Source organism: Taudactylus pleione, unplaced genomic scaffold (genome assembly GCF_031769625.1).
Source record: "Taudactylus pleione unplaced genomic scaffold, aTauple2 ptg000662l, whole genome shotgun sequence".
NCBI lineage: Eukaryota > Metazoa > Chordata > Amphibia > Anura > Myobatrachidae > Taudactylus > Taudactylus pleione.
The window spans coordinates 1728903-1751771 of NW_028285064.1; the positions used below are offsets into that span (position 1 = coordinate 1728903).

At 44.4% G+C, this 22869-nt stretch overlaps 1 protein-coding gene across 1 annotated transcript in view; it reads left to right on the forward strand.

Annotated features, from left to right (window-relative positions):
* DPH2 (diphthamide biosynthesis 2) overlaps window positions 1-15623 on the forward strand; it is a 16006-nt gene extending 383 nt beyond the window's left edge. Inside the window, exons 2-7 of the mRNA XM_088455664.1 lie at window positions 5003-5183; window positions 5592-5704; window positions 7275-7495; window positions 8899-9531; window positions 11220-11405; window positions 14544-15623. Coding sequence (XP_088311790.1) covers window positions 5025-5183; window positions 5592-5704; window positions 7275-7495; window positions 8899-9531; window positions 11220-11405; window positions 14544-14668 — 1437 coding nt within the window. The 5' untranslated portion in view covers window positions 5003-5024 and the 3' untranslated portion in view covers window positions 14669-15623. The remainder of the gene's footprint in view (window positions 1-5002; window positions 5184-5591; window positions 5705-7274; window positions 7496-8898; window positions 9532-11219; window positions 11406-14543) is intronic.
* The last annotated feature ends 7246 nt before the right edge of the window (window positions 15624-22869 follow it).

Consider the following 22869-nt stretch of genomic DNA (forward strand, 5'->3'; position numbering starts at 1 on the left):
ACGGAATTACATGGATTATGTCTCATTCACAATTGCAAATGGAGGAATAAATACATTTTCCACACTATGGATGGTAACAGATCCCTGACTAACAGATAATTTATTATCACTTACCTGCCACTACTCACATGTACTATGGATTGCATATATATATATATATATATATATATATTATATATTAGGGGTGTGCACCGGCCACTTTTCGTGTTTTGGATCTGGATCTTTCTTCGTGTTTTGGATCTGGATTGGTTTTGCCAAAACCACCCTTCCGTGTTTTGTGTTTTGGATCTGTATTTTTTTGAAAAAAAGCATAAAAACAGCTAAAATCACAGAATTTGTAGGTTTTTCTGCTCCTATGCTATTATTAACCTCAATAACCTTAATTTCCACTCATTTCCAGTCTATTCTGAACACCTCACAATAGTGTTTTTATGTCCAAAAGGTTGCACCGAGGTAGCTGGATGACTATGCTAAGAGATACGAGTGGGCGGCACAAACACGTGGTCCATCTAGGCATGAAACTGCAGTGGCAGACAGGATGGCAGTTTGAAAAACTAGGCCCCAAACTGTACATAATGCAAAGAAAAAAAAGAGGTGCAAGATGGAATTGTCCTTGGGCCCTCCCACCCACCCTTATGTTGTATAAACAGGACATGCACACTTTAACAAATCAATCATTTCAGCGCCAGGGTCTGCCACACAACTGTGGCTGAAATGATTGGTTCGTTTGGGCCCCCACAAAACAAGCTGGCAATTAATCTGTCCCTGCACAAACTGGCTCTACGGAGGCAAGATGTCATCCTCATCCTCCTCATCCACCGATTCCTCACCCTCTTCAGTGTGTACATCCTCATCCTCACAGAGTATTAATTCGTCCCCGCTGGAACCACAGGTCCCTCTGTACGTTCTGGAGGCTGGTCTCCCTGGAAGAGTTGATAATTCATTTTATGAACATCATCTTCTCCACATTTTGTGGAAGCAACCTCCTACGCCTTTCGCTGACAAGGTTCCCGGCTGCACTAAACAATCTTTCGGAGTACACACTGGAGGGGGGGCAACTCAGGTAAAATAGAGCCAGTTTGTACAGGGACCTCCAAATTGCTTCTTTTTCCTGCCAGTACAGTTACGGACTGTCTGACATGCCTACTTGGATGCTGTCACCGATGTAATCCTTTAACAGACAGACGCACGCTTGTCGCTGCTGCTTTGAGGATGCAAGTGCGGCTACAGCCCACACAATTCACAAAGACAGAAAAAAAAAAAAAGAATATTTTTATTGTTTGTGGAGCGCACTTTGAGGGTTACACCACCCTTTAACAGACAGACGCACGCTTGTCGCTGCTGCTTTAAGAATGCAGGTGCGGCTACAGCCCACACATTTCACAAAGACCGAAAAAAAAAGAACAATATTTTTATTGTTTGTGTAGCACACTTTGAGGGTGTCACCACCCTTTAACAGACAGACGCACGCTTGTCGCTGCTGCTTTGAGGATGCAGGTGGAATCTAGACGGGATTTGGAACCGGGGACACATACCTCCATCAATTGTCTAAATCCCACTGCACTAATGGCGGATACCGGACGCACGTCTAACACCAACATAGCAGTCAAGGCCTCAGTTATACGTTTTGCTTCAGGATGACTGCTGTCGTACTTCATCCTCATCGCTAGGGACTGTTGGAGGGTCAATGGTTTAGTAAAAGTAGTGATGTTCCTACTTCCTCTCTGGGATGATGAACAACTCCCAGCAGCAGCAATAGCACTAGGAGGAAGTGGTTCTTGATCTTTCCCTATTTTATTTTTATCGGAGAAAGTTTGGTCCTCCATTTATGTTATATTGATATATACGTGCGGCTAAAGCGCACACAAACACAGAAAATATTTTTTTATTTTTGCAGGAGAGTAGTGCACTTTGTGGGTTACACCACCCTTTAAGAAATGAGCCAGCCGGCTCTTTACTTATGGGACACAGGCGCACGCTTGGCGCTGCTCCTTTGTTGATGCACGTGCAGCCACAGTGCACACAAGTCACAAACACAGAAAATATATATTTTTTGGTTTGGAGTGTACTTTGGGGGATACAGCACCCTTTAACGGTCAAGCCAGCCGGCCCTTTACTTATGACACAGGCGCACGCTTGGCACTACTTTGTTGATGCACGTGCGGCTACTGCGCACACAATTCACAAACACAGAAAATAATTTTTTTTTTGGTTTGGACTGGAGTGTACTTTGGGGGTTACAGCACCCTTTAACGGTCAAGCCAGCCGGCCCTTTACTTATGACACAGGCGCACGCTTGGCACTACTTTGTTGATGCACGTGCGGCTACTGCGCACACAATTCACAAACACAGAAAATATATTATTTTTTTAGCACTTGGGGGGAGCACCCCTGATGGACAGAGCACCCCCTGGACAACACTACAGCACCCCTTTAGGACTGGGACACTGCACAGGACTTTGGAGTGGACACAGCCCCTATGGAGAACTGACTGCACAACACAGTCCAGCCAGCCCCTATGGACTTTGAAGTAGTGGACACAGCCCCTATTAACAACAGCAGCACAGCACAACACAGCCAGCCCCTATGGACTTTGAAGTAGTGGACAACAGCAGCACTACACTACACAGCCCTAACTCCCACCCTCCCTCTTCACTGTCCACAGCCGAGTGAGAAAATGGCGCCGACGCGGGTACCTTATATAGGATCCAAAACCCGCGAGACTCGGAAGGCAGGATGATGAAGTTTTGCCTCGATTTCAGATCCGACTCAGGCGGGAAAAGTCGAGCCTGACTCGGATCGGGGGGGGGGGGGGGGTTCGGATTTCAGAAATCCGAACCCGCTCACCCCTAATATATATATATGGCACCTGTGTGAGGAGTCTCAGACTTCAGTTGTTGGAGGACACAGCTACGTCCATTATCTAACATTTAAAGCTATCCATGTGATGGGCAAAATTTACTTAGAATAGAATAGGGCTGTCATTTAGAAACTGCTGCAAAACCACCACCAAACCCCGGGGTTTAGAATAGAATAGAAACCGCCGCTTAGTAAAAATTACCCTCTGACTGCATTGTATAGAATTTAGATCGCTGGTCATTTTAGTTTAATGCTGTGAAATATTGTGTGTGAATCATTCGCAATTAGTTCATGCATTGCCAAGGTAAAGCGGAAAAATGTGAGTTGTATATTTCTTTTTTTTTTATTTATGCAGTTTAATTTTCAATTTAGAAATTCAGTATAAATTGTTAGGAAACTGTAATCTGCCATTAAAAGTTATTTAATTGTGACGAGCCAACTCTGCGGCTTCCACCTTTATTGCTCTGCTCGATGTGACGCTGCACATAGCTTCCAATAGTCCTGAGTTTGTTGTGACTGTCCTATGTCTAAAGGTGCCTACACACTTGGCGATTTTTTTTTACACGATTTGCCCCATTTCTACGAATCGTGACGACAAATCGTGAGTCCCCACTCACGATCACGATGCGATGCGCGTCCACGCTGGTCGCACATCGCATTGCCAGATCTGCCGTGCTGTAGGGCAGATCTGACCATCTAGGATACAATGCTAACTAATTTTACCTTGTTTTGGTTTCCAAAATAAGTATGTACTAACTAACATAATGACTGATGTGGACAATTCACTCTCTACCAGAGGATCTGCATTATCTCAAGAATTTCTTCCTTAGGCCGGCTTCACACTTGGCCAATGTCTGTACGACAAATCGTGCATATCGGTAGTGTGTACGTACTGTAGCGTGCTTCCGTGGGTTGTATGTGACGTCTTGTGGTCGGCCGTGCTGCACGGCCAACTGGAAGATATGGCATGTGATTAGGTGCCAATCATGTAGTGTGTACGGCCAACCGGACGACCAGGCGATATGTTGGTCAGATTTTGCCAGTTTTGACATCATATGTTTTCTTTATATTTCCCCTTAACAGCACAACCCACTGTACAGCCCATTATTAAAAGTAGTCAGTGATCGTTGTACTGTGGGCCTGATTCAGAGCCGGACGCTATTTGCGCTCGCTCGTTCAGAAAAAGGGGCCGGCTATTTAAATTGCGCGCTCGCTCTTTGCGGTCTGTTGACGCCTCTATGTCTGAACGAGCGAACAAAACATGCGCTCGCTATTTTGTAAAGACGCCTCCTGGCCGCTCCCATCATACGTCATCTCCGCTATTTATTAGATTAATCGAGTACATCGAAAGGCGTCTGAACTGCTCGCAGTGCTTGTGGTTGGATTTTCCTACCGCAATCATGCGAACAGTTCAGGCTAAGAAACAACCAAGTGACGTGGTCGATGACGCTGCTTTGTTAATTATGCACACCCTTAAAACGCCCGTTTTCACCGTTTGGCACGCCTGCGTTCGGATCTCCACTCCCCGTTTTCAAGCACCTTCCCCTGTTACCACCCTCAAACGCCTCATCCTGTCACTCAAATTAGCAGGCACTCGCAATTTTGCGAACACACGTTTTTTGACCGCACTGACTGGTTGGCGCATGCGCATTACAACCCATACGCATGCTCAGAGCGAACGAGCGGCCGCTTACGAGCGGCTCTGAATCAGGCCCTGTGTACAGGAGGTGCGATAAATCGTTTCCGATCAAACGATACAATAAATCGTTTGGACGTATTCGATAATGGACAGTGTGTATGCTCAATATGGTATGTTCTCTCCTCAAGGGAAATTGGATGTGAAGTCGGTCCAATTACAAGTCGTTCAGGCTACAGAGAGTTTTATCACCACCTACTTCAATCGGGGCCAGAGGACCATTAAAGCCGTGGCAATCGGATGCAGAGATCTGAGAGCGAGAGAGCATGGGGGACATATTCATTTTAAGTCTCTTTACTCCAGTTATTGCATGCATATTATTCAACTCAGTAATGCACTGTCATATTTATTACTGTCAGAAACTCTTTACCTGCTCTTGAAATTGCTTTGTTATAATATAGTTGTACCCTAACAATCCATGATGGGATTTGTGTATTCTTCCCATAGACCGGTCGATGACAGCCTGACTATGACGACGGCCCTGTTTAGCAGCGATGGAGAGGAAGTTATTAGTCGGAACCTCAGTGCCCCGGACCTGGGTGTTAGTATAAGCTCCGACGAAACATTGGATGAGATCTATGATATTCAGAATACCATTACGTTTATTCTGGGCAAAGGGGCTACAAAGGTGTGTGATATCATAATTAGCAGATCTATGTTGATTTAGTACTTACCTGTGTCACATGGTGAATTGTGTAACTCCAATTTATTTAATAATGACTCCACTCCGTGGCAGCAGCCATTTTGGGGGTTACACAAATATTTCCCGGAAGGAAGCTTATCCGTTCCCTAACTGCATTAATTGCTGGTATCACTGAGGCATGAGGCACACATCAGCCGAGGAAATGTCAGTCATTTCGTAGTGGATACACTTTCATTTCTATGCATATTTGCAATGAATAATTTTGGCAGCTGCCATGTTGTGGAGCTAGGTCTATATCTGCCTAATGTATGTCCCCACTCCACTGGTAATTGTGCTACTAACTTGTACCAGTATATAAACCACTTTGCATTTTTGTGATCCCCGGTCACTCAGGTGGCTCTGCAGTTTCCGGATGAACTCCTAGTGGATTCGGTCAGTGTAGCCAGAAAACTGGAAGATGCTACAGGGGCTAAAATGTATATTCTAGGAGACACCTCGTATGGCAGGTAAGTGTCAATCAAACAGTCCAGTGACTCTGTTAGTGCAGTTAGTGACTTTCATTATTTAAATTTGTATTCACTTTACTTTAAAGTGCTCTGGTTACCTACATAAGCGCAGGTGGCCATGTAATCTGCCCCTTCACTAGCAAACAGTGACATCACAGATGTTTATTTTTGTATATTGGTTGTATTAAACCGCTGCTCAGTCTGCGTAATGCTGCCCATCCATTTAACGATGCGGGGGACGGCGGCACGATTACGACGCCGTCGTCTCCCGCGGGGTGAACTGCATTCACTGAACGTTCAAAGGTTCAGTGTATGCAGATCAATCATCCCCGAACATGGCAACCCGACGGCGGTCGTCAGGTTGACCGTCATGTTCGGGCGATGATTGATGTTAAAAACGACCAGCGGGCGCGCGCATCGCTGGTCGTATGTAACCTTTTACTGCCCGATTTGCGGGCGATTACCAAGCGATGGAGCGATTACGACCGGCGTTATCACTCCATCGCTAGGCATAAGCCTATGACTTACCCCTAAACATATGTCATACATGCACTTCTACTAAGCCACACTCCCCAAACTATTGTATTGTGAGAAGTTTATGGCATCTTCATAAGACTGACAGGAGAGAACAGAGGGAGTATAGGGAAGAGAAGGCAAACAGTGGCACATGTGCTTTATGGTGAGTTCAGTTTCCACGCTCCCTAGCACTGTCATTGGAACTAGGGGAAAAAAAGAACATTTTATACATTCATCCTTTCAAACTTAAATCTGAGACATTCAATGGGGAAATAAGATATAGGGCAGAGGGCCTGATTCAGAGCCGAACGATCTGACCAGAGCGCTCGCTCTGAATCAGGGCCCTCCTCCATGAAAATGGAGCGTCCTCCTGGACGCTCGCATAGCTGTGGGTGACCACCCACAGCTTATGCGAGCGTCCATGATGGTGGTCGCGATGGTCAAGACCATCGCGACCATCGGGCTTGCGAGGGAGACCCTGTGGTAGGGTCTCCCTGCCGCAAGCCCTGGAGTGGTTTTGGCTCTATCAGAGCCAAAATCACTCCCACTGACATCACTTGTGATGTCAGTGGGGCCGGCTTCAGACGGTAGGCGTTCCCATGTTCCCAACATCGACAGCACGCCCCCTTTGGTGCGAGACCCGGAGCGACGGAGAGCCCGTCGCTATCTGGGTCTCGCGCATGTGCACGACGGAGCTCCCTCCGTCGTGCGCATGCGCAGTGGGGCAACATCAACCCGCTTGCGAGCGTCCTGCGCTCGCGAGCGGGTCTGAATGACCCCCAGAGTCCGTTCAACTACATAATATTTAAACAGAATTTTTTTTTTAGACTTTTCTATGAGTCCTCATTTTAATCAGCAAGCTATGAAAGTGTTTCATGTAGGGAATGAAAGCGATGGCTTAATTGGTTGCATTGTGTACTGTGGTATCTAAAGGTTTTTACCTCTGGTCATCCTGACCCATACATTCCCTTCCTATCAGATAATAGATTTATTTGTAATGGAACTCATTTTATGATGATGTATTCTAATGTCTGCTGTCGATCTTTCCCGACAGCTGCTGTGTGGACGAGGTGGCGGCAGAACATGTCGGTGCGGATGCCCTGGTGCACTATGGCAGAGCTTGTTTGAGCCCGTGCAGACGCCTGCCAGTCACATACGTGTTTGGGCGTAAACCCGTTGATGTTAAACTCTGTGCAGAAGCTTTTCAGAACCTGATCACTGACCATGAAACTCCAGTTGTGGTTTTCAGCGATGTGATCTATAGTCATATTCTAGGTGCGTTACTGATCAGGTAACATGGGTCCAGGATTTGCAGGAGACTTGACCAATAGTCATTATCTAGCCCGCTTATTACCCAGGTACCTCATGAATATAAAGCAGGTCTCATTAATGTTATGCAGACCATCCCTCAGTGATGTCACTGGTTCCAAGCTATCTGCGGGAGTTGCTGTTTCCGCATTATTTTCATGATTTTCTTGGGGGAAACTTATTTAAATAGGCCCCAGAGGCTCTAAAAGGCCTCCACATGATTTTAGAATCAGGGTTATTTAATAAATGTCAGCTGCAAAGGATATTCATTACCTTAGGCAAACTATTACAGGAAACCACAGTACAAATTACTCACAATGGGATGCGGTCAAAATTTGGATGTGCGGGATGCCGACACTTAGAATGCCGGCACCTGAATCCCGATACCTGTCAGAATCCTGGTTCCGGCATCCTGATGGGTAAGTACTGGGCTTAGGAGGAAGGGTTAGGTACTAAGGGGGGGAGGGTTAGATTTAGGGTTTGGGGGGGGGTTAGGTTTAGGCACTGGGGGGGGAGGGTTAGGTTTAGACAACAAGGAGGGAGCGTTAGGGGTAGGGATAGGAGGATGGTTAGGACTCTGACCGACAGTTGTCTGTATCCTAACCCTATAGGGATTCTGACCACCGGGATCCCGCTAGCATCCTGTACCCAACCCATCACAATAGGGACTGTGTTCTGTAGCAATTTGCCATGCTCCAAAACTTAGTGCTTGGTAATTTAGGCTATATTTTTCACTTTTTTTTTTTTTTGGAGAGGGATCTTTTACCTTCACCAATACCCCTATTTTGCACATGTGCGGTCAATGGCAGTGCGTATTACAGGAGCTCCTCACTGGCAGCGTTAGGCTTCTGGTGAGACAAAGGAAACCACTGCTTAGGAACTTGGTTGTTGCCGTGGTTCCAAGAGGACCCTGGATTGATAAGGACCCTAAAAACATTCCGAATCCCCATGCTATATATCCCCCCCATGCTATATCTGTATACCGTAGTGTCCTGCAGACCTCAACAGGTTAAACAGATCTTCTGAAAATTGCTCCTATAGGTGTGGTATATTAATATCGACATTATGAATGTCGACAGTTGGCATGTCAATAATTGATAGTGATTTACAGAGTAGTTTTGTTCTATATCAAATAACAACCCTACCGCAGCCTAATCCTACAAGTGAGTAAATAAAATTTAATATCCTCATTCTTACATACATGATTTATAGTCACTGCTGTTATCTTGCAGTCCAGGAACGGTCAGTGTTAGCCAGGTAATATTTACAACACCGAGACTCTAACCTGTATTAATGATCAGATTACCTGACCACATCTCTACAGTCTCATAAGTTACAGACCTCATACTTTGCTGTTCTTCTGTCTGCAGATGAGTTGGAGGCACAGTTGGTTCCAAGTTACTCCCGTGTTGTGTTCAGTAAGCTGTCCTGGCTCGGGGAAGTGCCCTCTCCCGGTGAGGTCCATAAGTTTGGCCGAAGATTCACTCCTGATCCAAACCTCTGGCCAGACAGCTACAGCTTCTTCTATGTGGGAGGTGAAGGTCCAAATTTCAATAACCTCCTTCTGACCTGGCCAAATTGTTCCTCCTTCAGCTTTAATCCGGTAACTAGAGAGGGCAGGAAGGAAGGACTCCATGTTAACCGGGCTCTCATGAAACGCTTTTACCTGATAGAGAAGGCACGAGATGCCCAGGTAGTTGGCATCCTAGTAGGAACTCTAGGTGTCTCCGATTATCTCTCTGCACTAACGCACCTCAGGGGCATAATCCATCGGGCTGGCAAGAAGAGTTACATGTTGTCTATGGGAAAGCTGAACCCGGCCAAGCTGGCCAACTTCCCGGAAGTAGACATCTTTGTGTTGGTGGCCTGCCCTGAGAACTCCATGCTGGACTCTAGTGACTTCTACCGGCCCATTGTAACACCGGATGAGATGGAGGTGGCCTGTAACCCGGCACGGGAGTGGAATGGCTGCTGTATCACAGACTTCCGGGAATTGCTTCCAGGTGATTATTTTACATTTTCATGGAACCCTTTGATACATTACACTACAAACTTTCTTTTTAAAGTGGAACAGTATAAACTACTTAAAAGAATCCTGTTTTTTTTTTTTTTTTTTTTGGGTTGGAAGGAAGACATTATTGTGTACTGTAAAATTTTACATTGATTAAGTCTGTTATGACTGGAAAAGGAATGCAGAGACCGGTGATATTACAATGATTTTAGAAGTGGAGAAAATTATATTTTTGTAGTTATTGTTAAATCCCTTTCTCCGAGGCTGTAGAAGGACACATGTTGCGGTTGTTTTGCTGTTTGTAGGTAGGTTATCTGTTAATCGGGAACTGACTCCTCTCCTGCTCCTTCCTCACAAAACCTAAATATCGCCAATTAAGTATTGTAAGAAAGAGAAGTATTACTGAGAGATGGTCTCTGCCCCCCTTCAGCTAAGCATTTGCTCCCTCTCCAGCAGACAGGCGGGCATACACAGTGGGCTGTCCATAGGCCAACCTCCGTGGAAGTATGCCTAGGAATGGACAGTGGCCCTGATTCAGAGACGGACGCTCTGAAAGAGCGCTCGCTCTGAATGTGGGCGTTTTTTTTTTTTTTGTGCGGCCTCCTGGCTGCTCGCATAGCTGTGGGTGACAACCACAGCTATAGCGAGCGGACAGGATGATGGTCTCCATCGAGCTTGCGACGAGACCCTTGTGGTAGGGTCTCGTGGCCGCAAGCCCCAGAGAGTTTCTGGCTCTAATAGTAGTGATGTCAGTGGGGCCGCCCACAAAACGGCAGGCGTACGCTTGGGAACGCCTCCGTTTGTGAAGCCACCCTCCTGGCCACGCCCACAAAACGGGGCGAGCTGTCGATCAACATCGACAGCCGCCACTTTTGTAGTGAGCCACGGAGCGAGAGTTTTTCTCTCTCGCTCCGGGGCTAGCGCACGCGCAGTGCGGCCGCTGCGCGTGCGCAGAGCACACCATCGACCCGCTCGCGAGCGGGTCTGAATCAGGCCCAGTGTTCTACCAAAAGGCTGCCTATGGAGTCATGGTGATATCCACACCCAAAAATGTGCAAAAAGTACACAGGGACAGGTAGCTGTTTTAGTTCACCAACAAACTGTGATATACCCCTCATTAAGGTCCACCCTTGGCAACTACTGATAATTCAGAGTTTTTCTCCCTCCACAGAATAGCCTATTGCGCAATGCTGTAAGGCGCACGGGACCACCTAGCTGCTTTTCTGAGGTGACCAGTTGGGGCAACCAGTAGTGCTTCTCAGGTGTGTGAAATGTCTAAACCCCTCCTCACCCAAGATGGCCTACAGTGTACTTGCCATGCTGAGGTGAGGCACTCCATCAGTAAAAACACCAGTGAAGAACACCCCCTGTCGTAGTCTAGGTAGATAGATGTAAAAATAAGAATAAAACCCCTAATCACTAATGGCTGAGCCCTGTGCCCTCCCTCCTATACAGGGCATTGGTAAAGTAAGTGGGGATGGAGTAGTGCGCTTATTGGGAGGAAGAGTCAGTCTTTGGCAGTTGTGTGGTTATTACACATGGTCTCCTCAGGGTAACGCATATAACCTGCGTCCTCAGCTGCGGAAGGAGAAATGAATGACGTTAGAATGTTAGTTGCCTCGTGTGTCTGTTTTATATTGTGCTTGTACCGTGACTAATGGCTGATTAATACTTTTGAAGGTGGCTCAGCGCACGTGGCGTTCCCAGAGATTCACCCTGGGGATGCAGACAGGACAGACGTCTCTCTGATCACTGGGGGGCTGAGGTCTGTCCGTCTTTCTGCGTCAGAGACACCTGATGAAGGGCCGTGTGTCTCCCTGGCACAGAGGAACAGTGACCGCACTGTGGCTGAGCTCGGGCCAGCTGGTAAGTGAGGGCCTCTACTCTAAGGTCTTTTATCTGAAGAGACAAATCTTAAAGGAAACTGTGTTGTGTGAATATATAAAGCTAATAAGCTAATCAAGAACTGAGAACAGTTGTAATATTTAATGCAATTATATAAAGTTGTTGCACATGCATCTACAGCCTACACAGATGTCAGATGAGGCTGTTTATGTTGAGTACTAGTATGCCCGTGGGGAACATTTTGCTAATATGAACCCAAAACATACGTACGGAAAATACTTAGCTAGATAATGGCTAGATCGTATGTTAATACGACGGAATCGGGTAATAAAAGATGTGTGTGAAACGTAACCGGCTAAGCCACGTCCTTTTATGTTTTTGGGGGAATTTTTTATTGTAACATTTCGCCAATTTGTAAGTGCGATGATATATTTGACCATGGACTCTGAAGCAAAATGCACCGTTTCCAGGGGCTATAGCAAGCTGAGCCCCTATAGATACAAATGATAATGCACCGTTACTCCGCCTCACCGTCTCCCACCAATCAGAGGCTGCCGGCAGCTCTTCTGGAAAGCAGAGATAAGAGGCGTTGCTTTTGAGGCGCACACCCGGTGCTGATTGGCTGGGTGATGCGAGCCTGGAATCAACGTGTTGGAGAAAGTAGGTGAGGGAAGAGCGCCCCCTACGGCAGTAGTGTCACATGTTGTGCCGCCCACCCGCCCTCCCTCATTATGTAATAGCTACGTCACGCAGCCGATCAGGTCCCGAACCGGGCAGAACATAAACAGTGTCGGCACATGGCTAGGGCGCCGGGTCCATGTGAGAGCACAGACCCCCAGTAGTGCGTGAGAACAGCAGCCGGTGGCGGTCACCCCTATCCCGCTTTCCCGGGGTCAGGCTCTGTGTTCTGGTAATTTTCTTGATATTTTAAGGTTAGCTATACCAAAGCATTTATTATGGTTTTTGTCGATTTTTTTTCTTTATTTTTTTTTCTTTTTTTTTTCCATCTAATTTTATACAGTTTTATTCCAAATTCTGTAATTTATTGCTGATTGAAATCCGTCGCCAAAGAATCACATTAATATCTTAATTAGTCTTTAGGTAAGTATGTTCTAACCCTAACCTTCCCCCCAGTGCCTAACCCTAATCCTCCCTCTAAGTGCCTAAACCTAACCCCCCTACCCCACCGCCTAAACCTAAGTCCCCCGGGGGGGTGCCTAACCCTAACTGCCCAGGGGGATGCCTAACCCTAAGTCCCCCCCAGGAGCCCTAAACCTAACCCCCCCCCCCACCACCCTCCCGCGGCTTCAATCGGGATGCCGGGCGCCGGTCTCCCGGCGTCGGTAAAATGACAGACGTCTAGAATTTAACCCTCGCCGGGATAAAGCAGTCGGGAAGCCAGCTGTCGGGCTTCCTGATTGCATAAAATATATATATAAAATATATATTGTTTTGTTTGCCAATAAAATAGGAAATGCTTCAATCCAGTACATCGGGCTCAAGCAACCTGTGATTCTCGTGCAGTTGTAGAGCTACAAGGCTCCTCATGCCCTGGCAGTTTGAAACATGTAGCTTACTTCTTCATTATAAATACTTTTTCCTAATTTGTGCTCAGTGTATAACAGCACCTGTCACAGTGGAGGCCGTCCTCTCTGTAATGTTAATTAGGCTCACAATGGCGTGACTAACAACCCTGAATGTGACCACTGCACTTCATAAGTTATACTCCCAATGTATAGATCCTACCTTTTAGCTTTCACATCTGCATTTATGTTAGTTAACTTGTATGTCTCTATTTTATGTATGTCCTGGTTTCTCCACTGAGGGGCGCTGTGGAACCCTCTGGCGCATTACAAATCAAGAATATTATTAATAATGCTATACACTTATAAGTCAAGAAGTATGTAGGAATGTCCGGCCAATGACACATTTTAATGGGCCAACCTAGGATTTTACCGCATCATTCTATTGGTCAGTTTGCAGATCTGTCCAATGTTAAAGCCCTCCCACTATTGGCTGTATACTGTAATACATCGCTGTACTCCCTGGTCTATTATGTATTTCCCTTTAGATTGATTGCAAGCAGTGCCCTCTTACCTCATTGGGGCATATTCAATTAGCCGCAATTAGCCGTTTTCAGCGAAGAAGTTTCGCCGGTGACGTCATTTCGCCAGATGAAAACGTATTCCCGTATTCAATTCCAAAGACTTTTCGCAGGTGCGTAAAGTCAATGCATTGGTATAGGCAAAAAAGATTTGCCTTTGAAACTAGGCGGAAAAAAGTGCAGAATTGGGGTTTTGGGGTGCAATCTTGCGGAAACCACCCTGCACTCTTGGGACAGGCCCCCAAAGGTAAACTGCGTCAAAACAAGCAAAAACCAGCAACTTAAGAACATCCCAAAAAAGTACTTTCATTTTGGGAGTGAAAAAAAAAAACAAAGTTGGGGGACAAACTTAAAAACTAGTGAAATACACTCCAGGGGGGTCCCTAAGTATGCCCCAGGTGTTTTTTTTATTGCAGGTGTTTGCGGCAGGTGGATTTTTAACTTTTTTTTTTTTTTTTTAATACTTCGCTTTTGCAACTTTAAAATATGGTAGCCCCCATTTTCATGTACCCCAAATATGCTGGGACTACTTATTTCCAGGAAAGAAAAAAGCTAAATGCTATTCTTCACCACTTCTGCAAAGATGCTAATTACCAGCTATTGTGATCATTTCCGTATCCCAAATACCTTCAGCAGGCCTATTCGGGGGTATCTAGAGTGATCCCCAATGTCAGTGCATCTTTTGTGGGGTGTCAGGCTTATTTCCCCAAATCTGACAGTACTTTTCGCTGGTTTCGAATTCCCTGGCTTCCGTTTCCACCGATTTGGAATTGAATACGGGGATAAGCGGTGACGAGCGCGATACTTTTCCGCATGGAAAAGCAGCGATGTCAGCGAAAAGTCCAGCATGCGGAAAGTACGGGACTTTTCGCACCTTATTTAATACCCCCTTTGTCTGTTATTGCCTAGTCTTATTTTATTACTACTTTGTTTCCAAATTATAAAGCGCGACGTAATATATTGGTGCTGTATAAGTAACCGATAATAATAATGTACTGTAATATAGTCTATTAGTTTTATAGGAGCATCTTCACCACTATCCCTTCTTTCACCAGCCTCCTTCCTGTCTTCCCGGAGCTGGCAAGGGCTGGACAAGGCTCTGGGCCATTCGGCAGTGGTGAAAGCAGTGGAAGGACGTCGAGGAATCGCTATAGCGTATGAGGATGAAACAAGCGGCTGAGAGGCTGTGGCCGACTGAACGTCACTACGAAAGTATTGGTGGAGTCACTCAGCCCCTACATGTGTGGAACACGGCAGATCCAGGAGCATCGGTGCCTTCACGTGGCTCTGCACTCACGCGGCAAGCAGCGCTGCTCCTGAACATGTAGCACGGAACGCCAAAGTGCACTGCCGAAGGAAATGGCAAGGAAAGTCCCATCTATGCGTCATATGGCACCCAAGGCGCTGTGATTATACGAATCGTACAGAAATGGGCAGGTACGGGCCTGGTCATTGTGGCTTGGATACTACCAATGAGCTGAAGGTCCAGGCTAACATACGACTTGCTCTACAGATAAACATTTTCCTAAAGTGCGTCAAATTGTTTGTGTGCAGAATACAGATTATCTCCAACCATAGGTCCAGTATCGGCCGGGAGACCAATCCTTACCGAGGTGCAGAGTACACTGGGGGGAGTCTTTGCTGAGTCGGGTTCTAGGTTATTCTACTTAAACAGAAGATCTATCTCCACCGGCAACCAAACCTTGCAAATTTCATAGTCTACAAAAACTTTTACAAACCCTATTTGTTAAGGTGTGTATCCACTACACGAGAGTGGAACAACTGTACGATTACAACATTTCAATCGTTCACCATCCTGTGCAGTGGGTAATGTGCCCACACTGAACGATATGTCGTTCAGTGCAGGCACCCTCCCTCATCCCCCAACATGCACAACCTGACGATCTCGTCAGGTTGGCCAGCAAGTTCAGGCGATGACAAATGGCGACAATGACCAGCGGAGCGCACATCGCTGTTTGATGCCGGGATTTTACTGTATGATTAATGAACGATGTCGTAAACGTTCAGTCACTCATTTTTCTTGTCTTGTGGATTCGCGCCATTACACCTGTGCCTTCAAGCTATTTATTTGGGGAACCTACAGTTGTTGAGTACTATTAAAAATAATAAATACACATACAGGTTATGCTGGTCATTTGCATGGGTGGATGAGTTTATATGACCTGTGGTGATAAAGCTAGACGGGTGCTGTAGAGACGTGTTTTTACATAATGTACGTGCCAGGTAGTTAGGTATAAAAGCAGTCACCACTTCTTTTTGCGGAGCGATGATATGCAAATCCTAGTTTCCAGCCTTCCCCTTGTGTACCAGCGTGCGCCGGACTGTGCAAGCCCCGAGACGCCCACTATTAATGTCCGTGCATGCTGATACATTGCACTTCACCATCGACACTTGCAACAGCCTAACGGCAAGTGCAGCATCTCCATTTGAACGTGGCCTCTGTAGCTGCGGCGCTGCGTATGAGAACGCAGCAGCTTTCACTGACCCGCCCACGACACTCCCATAACACGGCCACATTCGTGTCAGTCTACCTCCCAGTCACCACCCAAGAACGCCAGTGTGGTTTTCCCTCGGCAGTTCTGATGCCAGCTGCCCCGTACGTAACAGCGCATTTATGAGTACAGTCAGGGTAAATCATGCATAGGGGTTTCCGAATATTTTGTGTATGCGCAGTAACAAATAATCGCTCAGCTATGGGAACATCGGCATTGCCTGCATTTACCTTTCTGATACCATGCGTCTAAATTGCAGCAGCACCTTTATGTGTACACACCGTGGGAGTTTTAAGACATTTCTGCGCATGCACAGTTACAAAAAAATTGCGTATGTGTACATTGGCGTTGTCTGAGGCTCTTAATTAGGTCCTTTATCTTTAGTAGGGTTCCCAAGGGAAATGCTTATTGTATCAGGGGACCCAGTTCATGTCCAACTTGATGCAGGGCCTGTATAAGAAAACACAGGCACAACATCTCTTAGCTCGTTCCTATAAGGCACAGGCTAATGGACAGTGTGATCATTTAATGGGATCTTTAAAAAGATGCTGAAGATGCTTGTAGAGTCCTAGGGCAGGGGTAGGGATTTTTACTGCCCACATCTGCTGTATACGTACAGAGAGGTACTCTAGCCAGGGTTTTCACCATTTCATAATTTGAGCTCCTTTATGGAAAAAGTATGAGGTTCCCTTTTCAGTGTTGCTACGTGAGTACATTAACTTTTGTCACGTGTCACTCTTGGGGATCAATCCAATGGAGAGCTGTCCCATGTCGATCCCCCAACATACAGATTATATGATTTTACATACATTTTCTATCTGATATTTTTTGCTTTTTATTTTTACAATGGTTTTTGCATTTATTTCATGTTTATTTTTATATATATATATATATATATATATATATATATATATATATATTTGAAGTGCTGTACCTGTTTTATATTAAATCTACAATGTAATAAGTTTGTTCTGGTTACACTAACAAATTGAAAAGCCTTTCGAGAAGTATTGTTTGGCTGTATTAACACTTTTTCAATGCTAGGGTGTGAAGCGTGTGTTCACCCTTTGTCTTCCAGAGAGTGTGTAGCGTGTGCCAGCATGTACATTTGTGTAACAGAATTTTAGAGTCCTATTGCCCTAATACAATCAATGGTGGCAGTGAAGATTGAGGGGTGATCCAGCTAGTTTGGTATCTAGGTGATAGGTGAGTGCAGGATTAAGTGTTAAACCCCTGTTTAGCCCCTTGCAGTAATATCCAAATCATGGACACAGTGTGTGCAGTTTGTGACCAATAATCTGTGATGGGTTAAATCTCACCCTAGGTATTCTTTATAAACCTACGCATTTTGCTCCTTGGTTACCTCTATAGGCCAAGCATTTGTCCAGAGCCACAGTATCTTTCTAGATATGGATCCATTAATCCGATTTGCATAGATTTACCAAAATTCACTCTTTGGTTTTGAGATCTAATTGTGATAACCGATCATGTAAATACGTTGTTATAAAAAGATTCTATCTGTATAATAGCCACTAGATGGCGGTGTTGATGCAGTCTTTACTTATTTACCAGCATATCTGCGAAGCGTAACATACACATAGTGCTCGGCGCCAGTAGGCCGGGTATGGTGCCAGATTGCTAAAAAGGCAAAAAGCCGGGCACAGAAAGCCAGCTCTGGGCTGAGGTGCCTTAGCACAGCTGTGTGATTTGATGTTAGGCCTATAAATAATGGCTGGTGCTGTGCTCAGCACCGCAAGGCGGATTTTTAAAATGCATTACTTCAGCCGTAGCCACGGGGGATGCAGGGAAACAAAGTTAGTTAGCAATTATTTTAGTAGATAAACTGTCTTTCATTTTCTTAGATCAATTTATCATTGTGTAAGAATTATTGGGCGCTTGGCAACAAGACGCAATTCTCAGAAACCAGAGGTGCGCGTCCTCCCATCCTGAGCGAGGGTGTGAATGGTGGGGGGGTGTCTTTTCTTTGTGTTGCTGCACAAAAAGGTGATTTTTATTTTTTTTTTCATTTCAAGAATTACGAATAGTTTTATTTCTGGTGTGAATGGTGGTGAGTTTTTCTCAATTTTCAGAGATTAATGGTGGTGTTTTGCCTTAAATTACAGAGCTGTCTCTAATGTAACGTTCTCTGCAAGGCACGATAAGTAGGAGTAAAATATAATTACTGATATGTTGCATCCAATTAGTTCAGTATTCCACATTGTTGCTAAAAACACTACGGCTGATGATACTACACTGCCCTCAGTGATAATACATTAATAGATTGATTTTGTGTCTTTTATTACATCTCCTCTCCCCCTCCTGCATGTGTAAGCACATAAGGGGAGTGCACTGGTAAAGTTTTCACACATTTAATTATGTTGATGTTTTATATTATTATTACCAGTTATTTATATAGCGCGCAAATATTCTGCAGCGCTTTACAGAGAGAATATTTGGCCATTCACATTAGTCTCTGCCCCAGTGGAGCTTACACTCTATATTCCCTATCACATGCTCATGCTCATACACATTAGGGTTAATTTTGTTGGGAGCCAATTAACCTACCATTATATTTTTAGAGTGTGGGAGGAAACCCATGCAAGCACAGGGAGAATATACAAACTCCACACAGGTAGTGCCGTGGTAGCATCGAACCCATGACCTCAGTGCTGTGAGGCAGTACTGCTAACCGTTACACCATCTGTGCTGCCCTATATATAGTAATCTTCCTCTGTGATGTTGCTTTTGTTGTCTTTGACGTAGTTCAGTCGGTGACTAACAGCTTTCCCTAGGTAATGTAGAGATGCAAAATAGCAAACAATTGCAAATAATCTTATATATTAATTATAGAAAATAAATAAATTTCCCTAGTCAACTACACAGAGCGGAGGTAATTAGATCCTTGTAAATTGGTTGAATATGGGTGCAATTTCAAAGAATGGGGGTAGGGGGGGGGCTAATTCTCGCACAGGAACTCAAACTATTATGTTGGGTGATAGTAAATCACATAATGGATAGAATATGTAACACAGAGTCACATCAATCCTATGAAGCAAAAAGAGAACTCTAGCAGAAGGGGCACACTCTGATAAGATCAAAACATAACTTTTAATACATTGGCGAATGAGACGGAAGCTGGTGGTGGTAAGTAATGCTGCTACTTCTGTAGCTGTGTTAATAATGGTGGGGCAACTGCTTTTCGGAGCAGGTGTCCCCGCACCGGAGCAGCTCCAGAGTTAAGAATAGTCCTGCCAGCTGCCAGCCTGCCTTACTGTGTGATAATATATTGTGAATAACGCACTGGAGGCTGAGGAACTATATATTTATGTGTGTGTATCTATACAGTATGTGTGTATGTATGTGTATGTATATATGTATGTATGTGTATATATATATATATATATATATAATGTGTGTATGTGAATTATATTTGTGAATTTATATTTGTATGTAAATTATAACTGTGTATATAATGTAATATATATAAATATACAGAGACCATGTATGATTTTCTTGTGTGTCTGTGTGTATGTATATATATATATATATATATATATATATGTGTCAGGTCCATAAATATTGGGACATTGACAGAATTTTCATATTTTGGCCTCTAGTCACCACCACAATGGCTTTGAAATGAAACAAACAAGATGTGATTTAACTGCAGACTTTCAGATTTAATTTGAGGGTAATTACATCCAAATCAGGTGAACGGTGTAGGAATTACAACGGTTTCTATATGTGCCTCCCACTTTTTAAGGGGCCAAAAGTAATGGGACAAACTAAACAATCCTAAATCTAACTTTCACTTTTTAATACTTTGTTGCAAATCCTTTGCAGACAATTACAGCCTGAAGTCTGGAACACATAGACATCACCAGACGCTGAGTTTCATCCCTGGTGATGCTCTGCCAGGCCTCTACTGCAAATGTCTTCAGTTCCTGCTTGTTCTTGGGGCATTTTCCCTTCAGTTTTGTCTTCATCAAGTGAAATGCATGCTCAATCGGATTCAGGTCAGGGGATTGATTTGGCCATTGCATAACATTCCACTTTTTAGCCTTAAAAAACTCTTTTGGTTGCTTTTGCAGTATGCTTCCGGTCATTGTCCATCTGCATTGTGAAGTGCCGTCCAATGAGTTCTGAAGCATTTACTGAATATGAGCATATAATATTGTCCGAAACACTTCAGAATTCATTCTGCTGCTTTTGTCAACAGTCACATCATCAATAAATACAAGGGAACCAGTTCCATTGGCAGCCATACATGCCCACGCCATGACACTACCACCACCATGCTTCACTGATGAGATGGTATGTTTTGGATCATGAGCAGTTCCTTTCCTTCTCCATACTCTTCTCTTCCCATCACTCTGGTACAAGTTGATCTTTGTCTCATCTGTCCATAGGATGTTGTTCCAGAACTGTAATGGCTTTTTTAGATTTTGTTTGGCAAACTCTAATCTGGTCTTCCTGTTTTTGTGGCTTACCAATGGTTTACATCTTGTGGTGAACCCTCTATATTCACTCTTGTGAAGTTTTCTCTTGATTGTTGACTTTGACACATATACATCTACCTCCTGGAGAGTGTTCTTGATTTGGCCAACTGTTGTGAAGGGGTTTTTCTTCACCAGGGAAATAATTCTTCTGTCATCCACCACAGTTTTTTTCCGTGTTCTTCCGTGTTCTTCCGTTTTTTTTGGTGTTGCTGAGCTCTCCGATGCATTCTTTCTTTTTAAGAATGTTCCAAACAGTTGATTTGACCACACCTAATGTTTTTGCTATCTCTCTGATGGGTTTGTTTTGATTTTTCAGCCTAATGATGGCTTGCTTCACTGATAGTGACAGCTCTTTGGATCTCATATTGAGAGTCGACATCAACTGATTTCAAATGCAAATGTCACACCTAGAATCAACTCCAGACTTTTTACCTGCTTAATTGATAATGAAATAATGAGGGAATAGCCCACACCTGTCCATGAAATAGCTTTTGAGTTGATAGTCCCATTACTTTTGGCCCCTTAAAAAGTGGGAGGCACATATTGAAACCGTTGTAATTTCTACACCGTTCACCCGATTTGGATGTAATTACCCTCAAATTAAATCTGAAAGTCTACAGTTAAAGCACATTTTGTTTGTTTCATTTCAAAACCATTGTGGTGGTGAATAGAGGCCAAAATCTGAAAATATATATATATATATATATATATGTGCGTGTATGTATATGTATGTGTATATATGTGTGTGTGTGTGTGTATATATATATATATATATATATATATATATATATATATATATATATATATATACTGTATACACACATACTTCTGTTAAGGCTTTACAGTGTCCTGGTGCAAAATTCGGGGCTACTTAGGTTGCATACAAACATAATATTTACCATGCTAAATATCCACACTGGGCCTGTCCATGACGCCGCTTCACTGCAGGGTCCCATTCACATTATTGTTTACAGCTCACTCGTGGTGCGGATGCTCTGTGATGCCGAATCTTGTGAGACCTGTGATGTCATCACGCTGTGTCAAACCAAAATCATGGATGGTCCAGTGTGGGTATTTAGGGCCTTATCCCCGCTCACAGACTGTCAGTGATTGACAGTCTGCTGTCATTTGTGGGTAGGGAGGGGCAACGATGCCCTCTGTTTGCCGATATGGGGGGGAGGGAAGAAGCCAGGATCTCCTTCGGCTGACGGAGAATTCCTGGCTTCTCCCTCTCATCCGTGGCGGTCCCATGGGTCACATTAGCTGGGCGATGTTCCGCAGAATATCTGATGTTACGTTGGACAACGCAGCTTGGATACGTAATGCAGCAGGAGGTGTGATGCCTCCTACTGTATTAAATATCAGCACAGAAGGAATAGCTAAGTTGCTTCCTAGCAGCTTTGCAATTCCGTCTGAGCTGAATCAGGCCCTTAGCTTGATAAGTAATTAAGTGTGTATGCACCCTGGTGAAAATGTTTTATAAACATTGAAATGTCACAAAAACAACAACCTGTCTTTTTTTTGCATTTAGTGCCGCTGTGACGAGGTTCATTTATTTACCACCCATAACAGCATGTCCACTAGAACAAGATTGCGGTATACATCCATAGCACATCAGTGCAATTCAAATAGAACATCCAATAGGTAATTCGATATTTCGGTCATCACTGTGACCATTTTTAAGGCTATCAACCATCTAGTACTACTGCTCCCAACAGAATCATACATCGAGAAGTGTGGTGCTGTTGGGAGTGTTTGTACTAGATGGCTGGAAGTATCGAAAATGGTCACAGTGATGATCAAAACGTCGACTTACCTTGGATTTTCTATTTGAATTGCACACATTCTGTGTGTGTGTGTTTGTGTGTGTGTGTGTGTGTGTGTGTGTGTGTGTGTATATATATATATATATATATATATATATATATATATATATATATATATATATATATATTCCATAGTTTTTTGCACATATTCAGTGGCCAATAATATAACAGGTGGTGTTTGCTTCTTAGAAGCAAAGAGGGGAAAGATATTGAGGTGGTTGAAGGTAGACGTCCATAGTGCTAAGCCACGGCACAGACCACACCCCCTTTTATAGACTACACCCACACATCAGTAGTCACACCCCCACCGTTCTGGTCACATCTCCTGCGGCAGCACACAATAGGCCCTTCATAAAGGTCAGCTCCAGGCCCTTGTGGACCTTAGTCTGGTACTGTGTATTGCACTCAAGATAGCTGCCTAGTCTGGCACCCTTGTGGGTAGGATGGACAATCCATGGAACTGAGGAAACTGTGGCTATCTTCCTTGTATGCTGACTTTTGTTTTGTTAAAGTTTATGTATAGACTGCGCCAAAAGGATCTGT